At 34.2% G+C, this 18,794-nt stretch overlaps 2 protein-coding genes across 3 annotated transcripts; one reads left to right on the forward strand and one right to left on the reverse strand.

Annotated features, from left to right (window-relative positions):
- Positions 1-266: 266 nt before the first annotated feature.
- On the forward strand, positions 267-5,481 carry LOC133807127 (COP9 signalosome complex subunit 4). Of its 2 annotated transcripts, XR_009879161.1 has the most exons (16): positions 267-532; positions 655-806; positions 1,021-1,124; positions 1,237-1,297; positions 1,636-1,728; positions 1,854-1,954; positions 2,166-2,274; positions 2,373-2,417; positions 2,518-2,586; positions 2,680-2,771; positions 2,900-2,942; positions 3,510-3,569; positions 3,885-3,944; positions 4,136-4,249; positions 5,212-5,345; positions 5,378-5,481. XR_009879161.1 is itself a non-coding variant. In XM_062245288.1 (15 exons), exons 1-14 carry the CDS (start codon positions 403-405, stop codon positions 4,208-4,210), a joined length of 1,194 nt encoding a protein of 397 aa, XP_062101272.1. In that variant the 5' UTR covers positions 267-402; the 3' UTR covers positions 4,211-4,249; positions 5,212-5,481. The 2 variants fall into 2 exon arrangements, 1 of the variants encoding a protein (XP_062101272.1); XM_062245288.1 differs by having other exon boundaries at positions 5,212-5,481.
- Positions 5,482-9,231: 3,750 nt separating this feature from the next.
- Positions 9,232-10,314, reverse strand: LOC133806557 (uncharacterized). Its single transcript, XM_062244647.1, has one exon. It carries the CDS (start codon positions 10,312-10,314, stop codon positions 9,232-9,234), a length of 1,083 nt encoding a protein of 360 aa, XP_062100631.1.
- Between the last annotated feature and the right edge of the window lie 8,480 nt (positions 10,315-18,794).

Consider the following 18,794-nt stretch of genomic DNA (forward strand, 5'->3'; position numbering starts at 1 on the left):
GTAAAACACATTATCTAAATTATTATTTGACAAAACACATAAGTCATTTGATTGTTAAGAAAAAATACAAAGCCACACTAGCATTTTCTCTTTAATAAATATAATTAAATTAAATTTTATTTAATCATCAAAACTTTATGTTATTTTTTTTTTTGTTGAAATAGATCAAACTTTATGTTAGAAAACCACATTTATGAAAATTTCTATATTGTTTGTCGGATAATACATAAATATATAGAGCACGACACGACTTGAATTTAGGGGCAAAAAAAAAAAAAAAAGAGAGAAAGAAAAAGAAAAAAGGACAGTCTCCACCATAGCAGTCGTGGGGACCAGCACAAGCCAGAGCAGAGCCGGTGACGATATTTCTCCCAAAAAATTAGGGTTTCCCGACCTTGAACCATGGAGAGCGCCTTCGCGAACGCGTCTTCGATATCTGATCAGAGGCAAAAGATCGAGCAGTACAAACACATACTCTCGTCCGTCATTTCTTCCAATGATACAACCCAGGCCAAGAAGTTTATCGACCATAGTAACATCCCTAATTTCCTTGGTTTTCACATACTACTGCAATTCTAGGGTTTTTTAAGCCCTTTTTCGTATGGTAATTCGGCCCTTAGTTTTGCCCTAATCGGTTTTGTAATTGTGTTGCAGTGTTATCTGACGATGTACCATTGGTGGTTTCTCGGCAACTACTGCAGACCTTTGCGCAAGAATTAGGAAGGTTACAGCCGGAAACCCAGAAGGAGATTGCCCATTATATCCTTGCGCAGATTCAGCCTCGGGTTGTTTCGTTCGAGGAACAGGTTCGTTTCGCCATTTATTTCTTTGGTTGCTATTTTATTCTACAATGGTACTTTTCAATGCACATTGCTCTGGATTGAGAAATTTGGTTATGTTTGCCCATGGATGTTGATAGGGCTATCGGTTTTGTTATCCGCTGATGAGTATTGGTGTTTTAGCAGAATACTGTTGGAGAGACTTAACCTTTTACTCTATTGGGCTTTAAAAATGCTGCAGGTGCTAATCATTCGAGAGAAACTTGCGGAATTGTATGAATCTGAACAGCAGTGGTCAAAAGCAGCTCAGATGCTCAGCGGCATCGATCTAGATTCTGGAATGAGGTCTGAGAGTAAGATCCTATTTTATTTTCTTCATGTTTATTCTCATGAAAGTGAGTATGTGGCAATTTTCTAGAATGTTAACCATGTGCAATTTGTTTGATGTGTTCATCAGAGTGATTGACGATACGTTCAGGTTATCAAAATGTGTCCAAATAGCTCGCCTGTATCTTGAGGTATTTGTAAAGTATTTATTAAACAGTTATTGAATTTACTATTTGTTGATGCCAGTCCCTCCCCTCCCTGTAAGTCATCTGGATCAATGTCTCTCCGTCCGGAGAGTGTAGGAATAGTAGTTTTCCTTTTGCATTGGGATTGGATAATGTGTTGGACGGGAACATATGATAATGGTATCTGTTTCAGACATCACGGTTCCAAGAACTTCGATTGCACTTGCAGTTCATGCACAGCTAATTGTTCTTAATGTAAATCACAAAGTTTTTACTTTTTAGTATGCTATTGTTGCCATATCTTGCGACTTTTTGGTTGATGTGTTTGCTTTTATGAAATGCAGGATGATGATGCTATTAATGCAGAAGCTTTTATTAATAAGGCTTCATTCTTGGTTAGCAGCAGTCAGCAGGAAGTACTGAACTTACAATACAAGGTTCACTGGCATATAGTGATAATGATATTGTAAAATTTTGCATTTCAAGCAGATTTTATGTACAGGTTCTTACTTCTTCCTTTGCCCCCCTCTTTTTTCTTTCTTTCTTTCTTTTTTTCCTTCAGGTATGTTATGCAAGGATATTAGATTTGAAGAGGAAGTTCTTGGAAGCAGCATTGCGTTATTATGACATTTCTCAAATTGAGAAGAGGAAAATAGGAGAAGAGTATGTAAAGTTTAATTTTACATTTAATAATGCAAGTTTTAATCAAATTGTTATGTTTTTGTGTTGCTTGTAAATATGATCAAATCATCTACTTGCAATTGTTAGCAAAATCTTTTCTTTTTTCTTGGATGATATTAAATCAACCGAGCCTCAAGCCTGATTTAGAAACAAACTATAGATGATATATTTTTAATACTTGTTCTAATTTCAGAGAGATTGATGAGGAAGCACTGGAACAAGCTCTATCTGCTGCTGTGACTTGTACAATTCTGGCTGCTGCAGGACCCCAACGTTCTCGTGTTCTTGCAACTTTATACAAAGTAATTAACTTCTCAAGATGACTATACATGTACTATTTACTGTGTTTTCAGTTCTTGTGTCCTTATATTGCTCTGATACTTTAAGATTCTTGGTTTAGGATGAAAGGTGCTCAAAATTAAAAATTTATCCAATTCTCCAAAAGGTATTGACATCATATTTTGTGTTGACTGGTATTGTGCTTGCTTACTTTGTTTACCCGGGTTATTTTTGAAGCGTTACCTGTTGTACAATTGGGATGCTAGGTATACTTGGAGAGAATTTTAAGAAAACCAGAAATTGATGCATTTGCTGAAGAATTAAAAGCACATCAGGTATCTTTCTCCTTTCTGGTTGTTGCGTATGCAGCATTTAATTACATTGTTGAGAAAGTTTATTTATGTGGCACCATTTATCAACTTTAACAGAAAGCTGTTTTACCTGACAACTTCACTGTCCTTGATCGTGCTATGATTGAGCATAATTTGCTGAGTGCGAGCAAACTTTACACAAACATAAGGTAGGATGGTGATTTGGTTTCTTTATTGCTTATTTTAGGCTTTCAATGCTTTCGTTCTTTTAGTCAGATTACATTATTTTGATGGGATTGGTAGAGGTAACAGCTGCTTTTTTTTATTCAATCTACAGCTTCGATGAGTTGGGCACCTTGCTGGGCATTGAACCTCATAAGGTCTTTGTCTTTTGTTATTTTCTTCTTTCTCTCTATTTTAAGTTAGGGTGATTTTTTTTTCTCTCATTTTTTTTCTTTCAATACTTGAATATACAGAGGATCTGGGGTTTTAAATTTAGTATCCAGTGATTGATTTGAATAGGAATGAGATACTAACTAACAAGAGTTGTAGAATCTGAAAATTAGTTGCTTCTTTGTGTCAAGTAATTGAATTGTGATTTTATATTGAGTAGTGTTGTTCCTCACTAGTTGAGGCTAGCTGAAGTGATTGGGTGTGAGTAATGGATCTAGGTTTCGAGCCTCAGCTGTGACTAGCTGTTTCTTGTGAAAAAAAAATGTAGTCTTGTTCTTTAACTGGTGTGCCTTCCATGATTGTTTTTCTTCTTTTTAAGTTCACCACAAGAGTTTTGGTTAAAATATACAGTAAAGTGGTTGAGGTGACATGGTATAAATTAGTTATCTCGCTGAAGTGGTTGTGTTTTATGGCTGTCTTTTCTAGGACTAGTTCATTTTACTCTGGTAAATTATTTCTCATTCTTTCTGAAAGTGCTGTAATTTGTCTTGCAGGCTGAAAAAATAGCGTCAAGAATGATCTATGAGGACAGAATGAGAGGATCGATTGATCAGGTATTACTAAGTATGCAATGTGACATCTGTCTTTCAGGTGTTATTTCAAGGATTTAAGTAATGCATGATTTTATCTCCATCTAGCCTTCTGTTAATCTCATTTTTATTAAGGTCACTTGTGAAAAATTAGTTTTGGAAATTCTTAGCTGAGTGAAACTTGCACTTTCCATCTTGTGTTGGAAGATAAATTTCTCTACTAAGTACTGTATAATATGCGTATCAGCAGCTACTGTTATTTTTCAAAGTTATCAAAGAAAAGAAAATTGTTTTTCTATTTTACACCAAGGAGCACTAATCTTACACGAGGTATGTCAGGTGGAAGCTGTCATACATTTTGAGGATGACACAGAAGAACTGCAGCGATGGGATCAACAGGTAATTATTCTTTCTTTTGTTTTTCATACATTTCAATGGCTTTCAGATTTTCAACACAATGAGGAGTTTAACAGAGTTTATTGTGTGGGCACTATGAGACTAATATTGTTCGTCTAAGTGATCTCGTCTTCATGATGTTATCTCTACACTTTATTTAAAAGTTTCTTATAATATATATAAAATATGAGCAGATAGTTGGGTTGTGTCAAGCCCTCAATGATGTCCTGGACAGCATGGCAAAGAAGGGATTGCCAATTCCTGTTTGATCTGCTGCATCTCCATTCATGCTTGGGAAGTTTCACAATGTAAGGATTTTAATGTTAATGAACAATCATTGCCACTGTAGATTATCATATTACACACTGCCTAGAAAGCCTTTTTCTTCCTTTTCCTTTAAATTGAGAGAAAATACTTTTGTTAATCTTTGTCTTCAATCGAAACCTTTTTCTTATAATGGTTTGTGCATATGTTTCTATTATTGGCTACGCACACCCTTGATGACAGGTTTTGAAATTATTATTTTTCTGCTCGGGATTTTGAAATTGATTTTGCCTATCTGTCATTTTAATGTTTACCTATATGTTCTTGTTTCATGTGATTATTGTACTATGTCTATTTTTTTAGAAGAGAAATGATATATGCAGCAAAACATTACACACAGTGAGTTTCTTTTTAAACAGTGGTTCCTGTTTTAATAAATGTGATTGATTAGGCTAAACTGCCAAATGACTGTGTAATGTTTTATATTTTGGGTACACATATCATTATTCTTTTTAGAATACTACATAGTAACTGTCTCCAGTGTCTGCGACTCAGAAGTTCTGAACATTACAATTTGATGACAAATAGTGGTCGATGTTTTAGTTGATACTTCCACAGCTGAGGCTATGTTTGGTAGAGAATAAAAGGGAGAGAATAAGAAGAGAAAAGAAAAGAAAAAGTTTGGTTGCCGAGAGTAGTGTGACGGAGAAGAAAATTGATAGTTTTACACAATTTTAAATTAATAATTTAGGAGTATTATATTTTAAAATAATTTGTTTACTTGATCTATTAAATAACAGGAAATGAATTTTCTTTCTATTTTTTTTTATAATTTTATTATTTCATAAATTACTATTTTTTTTCTCTGCTAAACATGTCCTCTAAGTCTGGGAGCAACAAGGGGGGCGCACGTGGATCAGGATTTTATGTATTCAAATCTTACATTTCATTAATTTTTTAAAATTTTTTTTAACAATGAGATTTTCTTATTCTTTATCTAATGTAGGACTTTCCCTTGGCCGTCTCAAGCCATTCAACAATGTTCTTCATCGGCTTCCTAGACTCTGGTAGTCTGGTGGTGTTTTTTATCGTATGCTTTTTACATAATTTGAAAAAACTATTGTGTTAGTTTACAAATCGATTGAGCTACTTTCACACACAAAAAAAAAACCATTGAGCTACTGAGTTGGACTGTTTAAGATCGACATTGCCTTTGGCAGCTGTTAAACATTAAAACTCGTTTTTACTCGAAAGGGGTTAAGTTTTCCATTTGAAATATATAGCTTTTATTCTATATTAAACTGTATGAAAAGAAAATAATTGTTAGGAAAAAAATATATTTTTTTCTTTAGATACATCTGAAATTTAAGATTATATTTCCCAAAAGCGAGTAGACTAAAAATTGAAAGCTTATCTAAAAGGAGAATAAAGCTGAAGGGTTGTCTCCAGTAATGTGGCTTGTGATGCTCGTCTCGAGGATGAGCAACATAGCTTTACATAAAAAAGAGTAACGGTTTACTTTTTTGGTTTTAGATTTTTAAACAAATTAAAATCCAATTTCTTAGCTTTAGAATGGTTATAAGTTTTTGTTTTGGGATTGAGTAACAGATTTATTGAGATTGGGAGAGACCGTAATGAGAATCTTCTTATATTGGTTATATTGGTGGAAGGGATGTAAATTAAGGTTGACAATTTGTGTAAATGTGTCAGATTCGTGTTGACATGATTATAACATAACATGATTAAAGTAAATGTGACGCGATTATTAAACGTGTCAAAAATGCAAACACGAGCACGGCACGATTATTAAACGGGTTAATACGACACGATAAGATAACACGATTAATGTGTCATGATACAACATGAAATTGACACAATTAATCATAACTATATGAAAAAATCATAACTTATGGTAATTATTCGTATTGTCGTGTTGACATGATTTTGATACAATACGATTATGACGCGATATGATTATTAAACAGATCAACATGATTATGATACGACACGATTATTAAATGTGTTAAAAACTCAAACACGAATACGAACATGATTATAAACACATGTCACCCAAACTTATTTATTTTCGTGTCGTGTCATGTCGTGACCCAAATTGCCACCCCTAATGTAAATGGAGTGAGGCGGGATCACGGATGGCTCCACCACCCCAAGCCTCCAATCCAAAAATGTCCCTGTCCTTGCTGTCCTTGCGCCTTAATGGGTACCTATTCAATAAAAATATTTATTTTGTTTTTCAAAAATAAATTAAAAAAATATATTATTAAAATATACCAAAACAAAAACTAAGCATAAAAAAGAAAAAAAAAAACAAAACTCTTTCCAAAGAATATCCAATATAAATTAAAGAATAAATATGATTTTTTTCCCTGAACTATTACTACTTGCAATTTGTACCCTCCCGATTTTTTCATGTTGTTAAAAATCCCACTTGAACTATGCACCGTTACTGAATTATGAGACTTTAATTAATGGGTGATGTGGCTATCAAAAGGCCAATTTGCTAATTTGGGCACTGACGTGACACTGGTGTAGAATTCAATTAAAAATTAATAAAGACAAAAAATAATTAAAAAAAATGAATAAATATCATTTTTGCCCTCCGAACTATGACCTCTGTATGAAAGTGCCCCTGAATGATTCGCGATGTTTTAAATTCCCCCCGAAATTTTAACGTTAGTAATTTATGGGCATTTCGTTCAGTTATGCCATTTACTCGGTGATGTGGCATAATACGTGTATAGTGGTTGAAAAATTAAAAGTAAAATTAATACACCTAAGCCTACAATTATTTTCTTTCATCTTCCCTCTTCTTCACGATTTTCTTCTCTTCAAACCCTAAGTTTAATTATTCATTCTGCACTTGTGTTCATCAAGCATCATAAATGGCATATTCTAGGGGAAAAAGGTATGGAGAAGTTTAAGGGAGTCCCCCTCTTTGTCATTGTGGATGTGAGGCCGTACTAGGCATAACATGGGCTGTATACAATTCCGGGATAAGGTTCTATGGCTGCCCAAGATACAAGGTTTGTTGTTTCAATTATTTTTCTTGATTATGATTGGCTTAAACTCCTCTAACTCTGTATTTTATTTACAGAGAAATGAGAGAGATGGTTGTGGCTTTATTCATTGGATAGACCCTCCTAGTAGTGAAAGACATATTTGTGATAATGAGTTGTTTAAAAAAGTAGAGGAGATCGAAGGCAATCTTTTGCAACAACAGATTTTTGTTGAGAAAAGAGATGAACAAGTTGGAAATTTTTTGATGTTGATGGAGGATGTCAAAACCGGTCTCTGTATTTTTGTTGTACTTTTATCTTTTGTTTTGTACTTGGCATTATGGTGAAATGTAATTGTTGTGTTGTTGTTTTAACTGAAAAAAAATGTAACTATGTTGAAGAAATGAAGAAAAACATCATTTATGGTGTATGTATTTTATTGGATCTTATATATTTGGCAGCATATATATTTGTGATATATTTTTATTGATTCTGAGATATCTAGTAGCATATATAGTTGCTTAATTGTGATGAAATTTGATTGAAAAAAGGTTTCCAATAGCATAATACAACCAGAAAAATAATGTAAAAAGTGAGCCAACATTTTCATTCAGTAAACTAGTATCTGGTGTACAAAACGTGATCCTAAATCAGATATACAACCTTGCTCAAGTACATTGGTGATTTACAACCTTGCTCAAGTACATTAGTGACTTACAACCTTGCTCAAATACATTAGTGATCCTAAAATAAATTTACAACCTTGCTCAAATACATCGAAATGGTATTCAGTGAGCATGAGACTAATAAAAAAATAGAGACAAAAGTAGACATAGCAATTGACTTTCAGCTCCAAACTTATCCAATACACTGCTTGTCAATCAAAAAATCAGATATTGCCTTGATTAAATATGTTTGGTCCTTGTTGCAACTGTGCTGCTACCTTGCCGGGGTGGGTTGAATGGAACTTGCTACAAAATAAGATAGACAAATCACGTAGCTTAAATGATAAAAACCAGATAACAGAAATCAGTGAACATTATTTGAAGTTGTTAGGAGACACCTGAGGTGGTGTCATTATTCCTTGTAGAGCACTCAAATTTGTTACTGAACTCATTGAAGCATTTTCTGGCTGACTCCTATTTCTAGCATAAGTACCAGGATCAGCTGGGGGGTTGTCTTTTCCCTACCAAAACAAATATTTTTTATCAATCCAAAAACAAGCAAACATTATCCTTCAAACCAGATGCAAATAATACAATAGTAACTTACCAAATTGAAGTTGTTTCTAGCACAAGTTTTGAAGTTGTGGCCCACTGCACCACAACCAGAACTTCTCATTCTCACATATCTTCGTTTCAATTTCTTGGCTGTTGGTGGAGCCAACTCATCAAGTTCAACTCTTCTGCTTTTCTTAGGCCTACCAGGTTGAGTCTTCCTAATTGGCTTAATCATTCCAACCTTGCCACTTCTAGGCCATTCACCTTGATTCCTAATTGGAAAAATTTGCTGAGAGTATGCCGTCATGTAGTATTCCTTGGTATACCATTTGGAGACATATGTCACTGGATCCTCCCTTTTATGCCAAATAGTAGCAACAACATGGCTACATGGAATACCAGTGAGTTCCCATCTTCTAGAAGAGCAGACCCAATTTTCCAAATCGACAGAGTACATGCCCCCCCGTACATGTTCATCACCTGGTACATAAATTCACTCCCTTTGGTGGGAATGTGACTTCCAGCTTCTACCTTGTTCTTTTCAAGAACAGTTGCGACCCTTGGTGTAATGTTAGACTCCCACATTATAACTGAATGCCTATTTTTAGTGAGCCTTTGTATCATGTACATCCTAATATGCTCCAACATCGACAATATTGATCTATCTCTGGCTGCCAATATTGACTTTGTACCATTGAATCCCTCACACATGTTATTTACAAGTATATCACACTTAGGTTGAGTCCTAAAGTGTGATCTACTCCAGTGATGTGGACCTGCAGCTAATAACTAGTTGTATGCTTCCTCATCAATTGATTTGATTTCCAACATCATAGCTTCGAATCCCCTAATGGTTACCTCTCTCGTAGCTTTCCATAAAAGGTCTTTCAAGGTTTTATCCCTGAAAACTTTGTTGAAATTATTCTCTAGATGCCTTGCACAATGCATGTGCTCGGCCTTAGGTACACCCTCATCCCACAAACCATTCAAGGCTTGCTCTAAACCTTTTTGCTTGTATGTAATAAAGCTCCAATGGTTTGAGTTTTCAATTTTAAAGTCCACCTTCAATAGGTCCAGAAACCAGCTCCATGAATCCTTATTTTCTATCTTAACAACAGCAAATTCTATAGGATACATTTGGTTATTCCCATCTATTCCAACTGCTCTTAAAAGTTTTCCTGGGTGTACACCTTTAATGTGGCAGCCATCCAACCCAATTAAAGGTCTACAACCCTCATTGAAACTTTCTTTTAATCCAGCATAGCAAATATACATCCTCTTGAAACGTGGCTTACCATTCTCACCAACTTCTGTCAAAAACTCAACAGTTGAACCCCTATTGGTCCACTTAATCTCCTCTGCATAATCCCAAAGAGAAGCATACTGCTCTTCATAGCTCCCTTCAATTGCTCTAGTTGCCATCAGCTGAGCTCTATAAGCTTTGTCCCGTGTAATCTCAATGACATTGTCCTTACTAACCTTGTGCATGAAAGAAGAGATTCCCCACTTCTCATTCATCTTGAACTCATTCATGTACTTCCGACTCAACCATCTAGACGTTGCAAATCTATTTGTATTCTTTCTAGCACATTTGTGTTCATCATTATAAGTTTTGATAAATGTGGTGGTGTCATCATTCTTCGATGCAATAAAAACCCATGAACAGTCAACACCTTTACATTGAGCCCTAATCCTATGAGGGTCATTCTTCTTAAAAAAAATGTCCATTCCATTTTGGATTGCATACTCCCTAATTGCTTGCTTAAAAGCTGTCCCATTTGGAAATGATAACCCTAGCTTGAACACTGGTTTTTCCATGTCAATTGAAGCCCTAAACTGAGGAAGCTCTCGCAGCTTGGTTTTTCTGTACATTTTGTTTGGTTTGTGGATCCCCTCAATCACCTCATCATTCTCATCTTCATCCTCACTTGAACTATCTTGTGGAACAAAGTCACTGTCAGAATCTTGTATACCCACATCTCATATGTCAATCTCTATAGGCTTTTTCCCTAATCTTTTCAAGTGGTTTTCAGCTGCCTCTCCCACATCTAAGTCATCTTCACTTTGTTCATACTCTGGATCTACATCATAATCGTTGTCTTCACTTGAGTGTTCATTTTCAGTCGCATTTTTCTCATCCAAAACAGGCCCAGATTTGGTCACATCCTCATCCAAAACAGGCCCATGTTCAGTCTTATTCTCATCCAAACCAGGCCCAGATTCAGTGACATCCTCATCCAAACCAGGCCCACTTACATCTCCCAAACCAAGCCCATCCAAACCAGGCTTACTCCCACATGCATCTTCATTCAATATAGCCCCATTAGATTGTGTTGCTATTTCCTCACCTAAATCTGTTTCAACATCTCCATTCACATTAACCCGAGTATCATTTTCAACACCTAAAATAGTTTCAACATCATCATTCACCCCATTTCTAGCATCATTTTGAGCACCTAAATCAATTTCAACATCCTCATTCACACCATTTACTACTGAAGCTTGAGTTTCAGTCACTTCTAGTTGACAAAAAAAACATTCCACAACATTGCATCTCTTCACACAATCCCCAATCTTCTCAAGTAAAACTACATCACTAGTTACACATTCCATTAACACACTATCTTCCCACTTAAATAAAAAGCAATCTCCTCTAGATTTGTGAAACCTAAATCTCTAGCAATCCCATATAGCTCAAACATTCTCATGTTATCCACATCTTGGAAATGTATTAAATTAGTAACCCCACCAAGGTAGGTTGGAATGTTACCTACATGCTTAAGTTGTCCACTGTGGCACACCTTTAGAGTGAAGATTCCTGAATTTGGGTCTAAAAAATACAACAACATTTAATGTGACAATTTTATATCAAAAAAACATTTAATGTGACAATTACTGAATAACTAAAGTTTGGGTGGTCCCAAAATATGCTTTCAAACCTGCTTTTAGTACTTGTTATCAAACAAAGTCAAACACACACACGCACCAATACACAACAGACCCCACGCACCCCACACACCCCAATTGACTTAACAAACCACTACGGAAAACTCCAAAAAACACTATCTAAGATTCCTTTGACCAAACCCATTTTGTAGAACCAAAAAAACCTCATTTTGTGAGGACAAAGCTCTACAAGATTCATTCTTTCCTCTCCATCTTCTCCATCCCAAAAACTGACCCAATACAAAATCAAAAAGAATAAAAAGTAAACATTAAATACTCACCGTAAAAGGGAATCTCGTTCTCATCCCTACACTCCTTTGGATGTCCTTTCTTTTTTCTTAATGCTCTGGTTTTCTTCTTCCCCATCACCATCGACAGAGGCTTTAGATTCAATCCTTCAACTTCAGATTCAGTCCTTCAGATTCGGTTTTCTTCACTCTTGTAACTACGTTTAAAAAAAAAAAGCCCTAAAATTACCCCCAAACTAATTAGATCGATCCATGAAAACCCCTTAGAGTCTTACTACCTTCCTTCATTGTTCTCATGGTAGTTTCAATGGCAGTAATGACGTGTAATGCCAAATAATCCTCTATATTACCACATCAGCCCATATATTGCCATATCATGCAGCCTATCTTATGTGTTATGATACATCATCATTAATTGTAAAAAATCTAACGGAATGCCCATAAATTACTAACGTTAAAAGTTCGGGGGGAATTTAAAACATCGCGAATCATTCGGGGGGCACTTTCATACAAAGGTTAAAGTTTGGGGGGCAAAAATGCTATTTATTCTAAAAAAAAGACTAATTTTTTCTTTTTTTTTATTTAAATATTTTTTAGTTATTTTTATTTAAATATTAAATAAATTAAAAATCATATACAATAGTAACTTTAATAGTATTTGATTTGAACTATTCTGCTTTAGTTTTATTTGCATGTACAATAAACTTTTTGTTTGATTGATTATGCTTCAATTTTTTTCCTCAAAGATGATGAATTTTAAAAGTTAAACAATGTTTTACGAATTAAAAAAAATAATGCTTTATGAATTGGAGTAGAAAATGATGACGTGGCTAGTAGAAAAATGATATTCCTTAAAGAAAAAAAAAAGAAATTTAAATAAATTTCACCATCTTTGAGGAAAAAGTTGAAGAAATTTTAATTGAAGTATGAATTAAAAAAATAATGTTTTATGAATTGAAGCATACTTCTTTTTCTTTTTTTTTTATTTAAATATTAAAAAAAATAAAAAATCATATACAATAGTAACTTTAGTTTTATTTGCATGCACAATAAATTTCTTGTTTGATTAATTATGCTTTAATTTTTTTCCTCAAAGATAGTGAATTTTAAAAATTAATTAAATTAAAAAAAATAATGTTTTATGAATAAGAGTCGAAAAGGATGACGTGGCTAGTAGAAAAGTGATATTCCTCAAAGAAAAAAGAAGAAAAAAAATTGTAAATTATTGGGTAGTGGTGGCTAGGGTCATATTATATTCATACAAAATTTATTAATTTACAATTTTATTATAATAATACTTTTCTACTCCAATTAATAAAACCTTTTTTTTGTTTAATTTTTAAAATTCACAATCTTTGAGGGAAAAAATTGAAGCATAATCAATCAAACAACAAATTTATTGTACATGTAAATAAAACTAAAGCAAATAGTTCAAATAAAATACTATTGAAGTTACTATTGTATATGATTTTTAAATTTTTTTAATATTTAAATAAAAAGAAGTAAAAAATATTTTAATAAAAAAAGGAAAAAAGAAGTAAAAAATATATAATTTTTTAATAATTTTTTTGTTTTTTTAAAATAATTTTTTTATCAATTTTTTAATTGAATTATACATGTGGCACTATGCCACGTTAGTGCCCAAACTGTCAAATCAGCCATCTGTTAGCCCCGTCACCCAGAAACTAACGGAAGTCCCATAATTTGGTAACGGTGCATAGTTTGGGGGAAATTTTAACAACGTGAAAAATTCGATGGGTACAAATTGCAAGTGGTAATAGTTTGGGGGTGTGCTTCAACTGAGAGGCCCTCCCCTTGTAGGTCAGCGTTGAATATATGGTTTAATGGCGTGGTGGGTTTCTTCAACGAGATTTGGCTCATCTTTGGGCGACAACTCTTTTGTCATCTTGTTCCCCCTGGCGCAACCTCTTGATTTTGGATTTGGGTGTGAACATCAATTTGGTGGTAGGATGACAGGTCTAGTGGCCAAGGTGGTTTGGCTTGCTAGATCACGATGGGAAGGCAAATGGCTCTCTAGCTTTAACTTTGACACCAGGCTATGGTGGTTCTCCATGACTATGGAGGAGTGGCCGTGGCAAGAGCCAGGAGATGGTTGTTGGTGCTTGGAGCCATTGACGCTCATTCTCATGTCCTCGTGTGGAGGTTTTTTATGGTTTGTTAGTTTGTATTGGTGTGATTTTATTCTGTTTGTTTTGTTGTTTTTAGTGTTGTAATAATGGTGTGTTATCACTTTGTCCTTCGAGGACGTTAGGGGTGTTCAGTTAAACCGCAAACCGCGGTTTGGAACCAAACCGCACCGCACCAAACCGCCAAAAACCGTAACCAATGAAACCGTTTTTTGATGGTTCGGTTTAACCGGACCGCTCAACTTTAATGGTTTGGTCACGGTTTCTAATTTTTTAAAACCAATTAAACCGAACCGGACCGTAATTTTTTCTAAATAAATAATTTTTAGAAATGATGGTTCAAAGGATTGAACCCCTACACTTAAGTTAATATAAAGTGTACCAAACCATCCAAGCCAAACAATTTAATTGTTTATGATATGTTTTTAATAGTATTTAATAGATGCACAAGTTTCTAAAAGTAAAAAATAAATGTAAAGTCCCACATTGTTTAGAAAGTAAACATTTCTTTTTCTCACTTCTATAAAATGATTCAAAATACTTAAACTTACAACAACAAAGACAATAAGTTTCTTGTAGACTTTTATGGTCTTAAAAGTAAAACTAAAATTATTATTATTTAAATATAATTATTTAGTTAATTATTTTATAATAAAAAAGTTTTAAATTTTAATAATTTGGTTATATGGTTAAAACCAAACCAAACCGCACCAAACCGTTTATTTATGGTTTGGTTTGGTTTGGTTTTTTAATTTTAATGGTTTGGTTTGGTTTTTCATTTTGAAAAAACCGCATGAGCGGTTTGGTTTAAAAATTCTTCTAAACCGCACCAAACCAAACCGTGTACACCCCTAGAGGACGTTGGCTTGTGCCATTTTTGTTTGATCTTTCCCATAGTTCAGTTCACATTTGAATGGTGTCACCGATTAAGTTTGGAGCACATTTTCCTAATTATAAGATCTTTAAAATGTGACCCACTAAACATTTAGTGTGTCTAGTTGGGGGTTTTGACCGATCCTTTCTATTATGGTTTTTGTGTCCATCCTTGTTGGGGATATCATAATTTCTTGGATTATATACTCTATCATTGTAATTGGCTTGGTTTTCATATTTAGGTCATCTCTATTTGTGAGATTTGTGAAACTCTTTTGAATTTTGCGTAACATATAGGATTGTGATATTGTTTAACCATTGAATGAAAGTTCATCCCTCTTAAGAAAAAAAAAAGTATAAAAAAAAAGCCTAAATTAAACTTGAAAAAAAGTCAACCAATATAAATATTTATCTATATATATATTTTTACCATAGCACCAGAGATGGAAAGTTCACCAAGGTGTCCGACCATCATCGTCGACACAACTTGAGAAAGGAACCGAGACACTATCAGCATTGATATCACTGTCATTTTCTTTCATTATCTCACAAAGTTGTCCCTTTCACCTACATTATTCTCCCTTTTTACCAACAACAGGTCCTCCTAGGGATCTTCCATTTTTCTATTGCTTTTACTTTTGCTAATTATTAAGCTGTCAATATACATACAACTAGTTTATGATCATAAATGTGCTAATGTCATGATGTTCAACAACTAGTTTGTCTAATTTGACAATGGGTCTTTCCATGGAGCTTGATTTTCACTTTTCTGCCCAGCACAGAAGAAGAAGAGCGACATCAAAAAGCTCAATGTCTTCTCCGATGATGAGATTGTGAAAAATGAGAAGAAGAAAAAACCAGTAAAATTGAAGTAAAAAAAAAAAAATCCTGACAACCATAAAATTGTTATCTTTTAAGCAAATTTGATATATTATATAAATTCCTCTAATTATTTTTACTAGTGGGAAATATTAAGAATCAAAGATTTGTTTCATTGTGAAACTCAAATATTATAATCAATAGGTGTCCCAATGGCAATGGACATAATCAATTTTAAGATAATAAAAAAGTTTAAAGGTAAAAAAACACAAATTACCCAACGAGAAGTCTGTCGTAATTTATCTTAGTGAAACTATTCATTTCTTTTCTCTTGTGTAGTTGAAAAATGACATTTTCAACATGGAAATTGTGTTGATGCCTACAATCAATTGAAAATTTAAGGTATAATGAAAAAAAAATATATATATCTTACCACCTTTCATCTCGCTGCTTCTTACTCGCACACCTAGCAACCTAAATCTTGCAACATGCCCAGCTCACGTCTAGCTTGCCAGTTTTTGAGCTCACTACTTGTGTATGCGAGCTACCTCGTCGAGCACCTCAACATTATTCTACACGATCCAATTGCTTGTAATTTGTTTAGCTCTCACTTCTACTTCATGTAGCTAGTGTTGCTCATGTTTCCACGATAATGGCTCGAGCCCAAATGTTGTTAGCTTCCATATACCATTTGCCCGTAATCTGTTGATCTTGAGCATCGACCACCATAAGCTCACTTCACTCCGACACATTGTTCATTCATAGTTTCACACCTAAACTGCAACAATCTTTTTTACTAGCTCTCAAGACTACAAAAATATTCAACTTCCAAATATCTTATAGGATTAATAGGTTCTTTGTGAACAAATCTTGTAGGCTAACTCCATAATCCCAAAAGTTGGGGGGAATTATTGTGTAATTTATAGTTTTTCATCTAACTCGTGTCAATTAGCTTGTAAGATCAAAAAGCATGTGCTTAGTGGATTTATATAGGACATGCTCCATTGGGAACTACTTCCTATCACACATCCACTTCATGTAACTTGTGTTGCTCATGGTTCAACGACAGCTCCTTGACCCTAAATGTTGTCAGCTCCCACATACTATTTGCCTATAATCTGCTGATCATGAGCATCAATCACCATGAGCCTCACTTCTCTCCAGCATGTTGTTCCTTCATAGTTTTGCACCTGAACCACAACAATCTCCTTCACTAGCTCAAGAATACAAAAATATTCAACTCTCAAACAACTCATAAGATTAATAGGTTTGAAATTCCATTTTTCTTAACTAAATTACCAGGTAATTACCAGCTTACATTAAATGCGGAAATGTCTTAAGCGAATGGATCAAACATACAATCTGATTAATCGAACTTAGATAATGATGGTTCAGATGTGAACAGGAAATCACAAGAAAAATAAAAATCAACACAAAATATTTTTACATGGTTCAGTTACCCTAGTCCATGGAGCCATGCTTAGGGAAGAAACTTATTACTAATGAACACAAATACAAAAGAAATGACTTATACAAAATTATACTCCCTCTATATTGTTGTCACACTTTTTTGTATTCCACAACCAATATTGTTTTTGCAATAATCAGCTCTTCACTCTAACTCCCTTCGATGATGACTGATTGCTTTCTTCCTCTCGAAGAAAGACTTGTTTGACTCTTCTCCTGAAGAGTTGATGCTTTCTTCCTCCGAAGAAAGAATTAGAATAGCTCTCCTCCTGAAGACTATATAAGCAATCACAATGGAAATTACGCCTTGAATCCTAGAGACTAAAAGGTTTCAATAAAACGTGAAACATTCACTACAATACGAGACTAAGTATTTCCACTCTTAATCTCACAAAAATACAAACTTCACTCTTCAATAATAATACTACAATATGGACTGTGCAAGAGTGAATAATCTTGGCTGTAAAAGCTTCTATTTATAGCAAGAAAAAGTCATTCTTTTGAAGCTCACAAAATCAAGGAAGAATATCCCTATAAGGAAAGTCAGTCTGTCGGTTTCCCAATCTGCTCAGCCAGTTAGGCATTCTGACAGATCAATATGAACCTAGACAGACTTAAGAAAAGATAACAAGCCACCAACCTTTGTTTTGAAAATTACAAAGGATTTTATCAGAATCAATTATGAAAATCAATTAGAATAATGTATAGAATTGATTCATGAAAGGTTGTATAAATGGACATAATATAAATCACACTAATTAAGGAAATAATCAAAGATATTTTATTACCATAAAAATCTTTAATTAATTAGCAAATTGACTTTGTGAGATTTACATAAAATGGATTGAGTAATATAAAAAATGCCTAATATAAGTTTGCCAACTTTTTGGATTTTATAATCTCCCTCTTTGGCAACTTTGTAGACAAAAACATTTTTTATAATACTCAATCAACCTGCATTAAAACGTGTTAGTTTGAACTGAAACACTACTAGATCAAATAGTTAGGCATCATCACATATAAAAAAAGGAAGAGATGTATCAAAATAGAAAATTGAAAAATAAATTTCCCCCTGATAAATATTTCTAAACTAACAAAAAAAAACATAATACTCCTCATTTTGACTATCAAATGGCCAAAGTCTTAACCAAAGTCTCAAAATAAACTACCAAAACATAACCTTAGACAAAAACAAAAAACAATGAAATAAAGGCAGACTATTTCTTTGGCTTGGCGGGAATAGCACGAAGACTGAGCACATTGTCCAGAAGAAGTTGTTGAGTCTCAGCGAGGGCAGCGATTTTGTCCAGAAAAGTGGTCTGGTTGGATTGAATGACTCCAATGGAAACCTTCATAGCAGACAGTTCAGGTTCCCTAGCAGGGACATCAGCATAGCCTCCTGACCCATCAGCAGACTTGATGGTCAGATCAGGAGGCTTTACACGTTTGGAAGAGCCTTGGGTAGTTTCCTCCTTCACTTTATAGGTATAACCTTTTGGAGCAACCACCATGGTCTCATCAAAAAATTTGAGAGCATGCTAAGAGGATAAGATCTTGTAGATGAGACTTGGAAACACAAGGAATTGCAACTTCCTTTGTCCTTTGGTTAGAGACGAATCTGATCCATGATCTCCTTAGGCAGGTTCACAGAAAGCACTATTACAACTTTATAGTGAAAAAATGCAAGCTCTTACAAAATAATGGCAAAGTGGGTGGGTGGGAGCCAATTAGAACAAGCAAACTTGTACAAAATAACATTTTTATGAGTGAGTTGAAGGACCTTAAGAGATGTGTTTTTGGACCACTCAATGTTTTGACCAACCAATTCCGTAGCAATAACATTCTTATCTAA

Source organism: Humulus lupulus, chromosome X (assembly GCF_963169125.1).
Source record: "Humulus lupulus chromosome X, drHumLupu1.1, whole genome shotgun sequence".
Taxonomy (NCBI): domain Eukaryota; kingdom Viridiplantae; phylum Streptophyta; class Magnoliopsida; order Rosales; family Cannabaceae; genus Humulus; species Humulus lupulus.

Bases quoted from the DNA above. Each gene is read 5' to 3' on its own strand.
- LOC133807127 (XM_062245288.1), top strand. From the start codon at position 403: ATGGAGAGCGCCTTCGCGAACGCGTCTTCGATATCTGATCAGAGGCAA. The intron at 2,275-2,372 runs GTAATTAACTTC...TTCTTGGTTTAG, and splicing joins TTCTTGCAACTTTATACAAA to GATGAAAGGTGCTCAAAATT. The intron at 3,945-4,135 runs GTAATTATTCTT...AAATATGAGCAG, and splicing joins TGCAGCGATGGGATCAACAG to ATAGTTGGGTTGTGTCAAGC.
- LOC133806557 (XM_062244647.1), bottom strand. From the start codon at position 10,314: ATGTACAGAAAAACCAAGCTGCGAGAGCTTCCTCAGTTTAGGGCTTCA.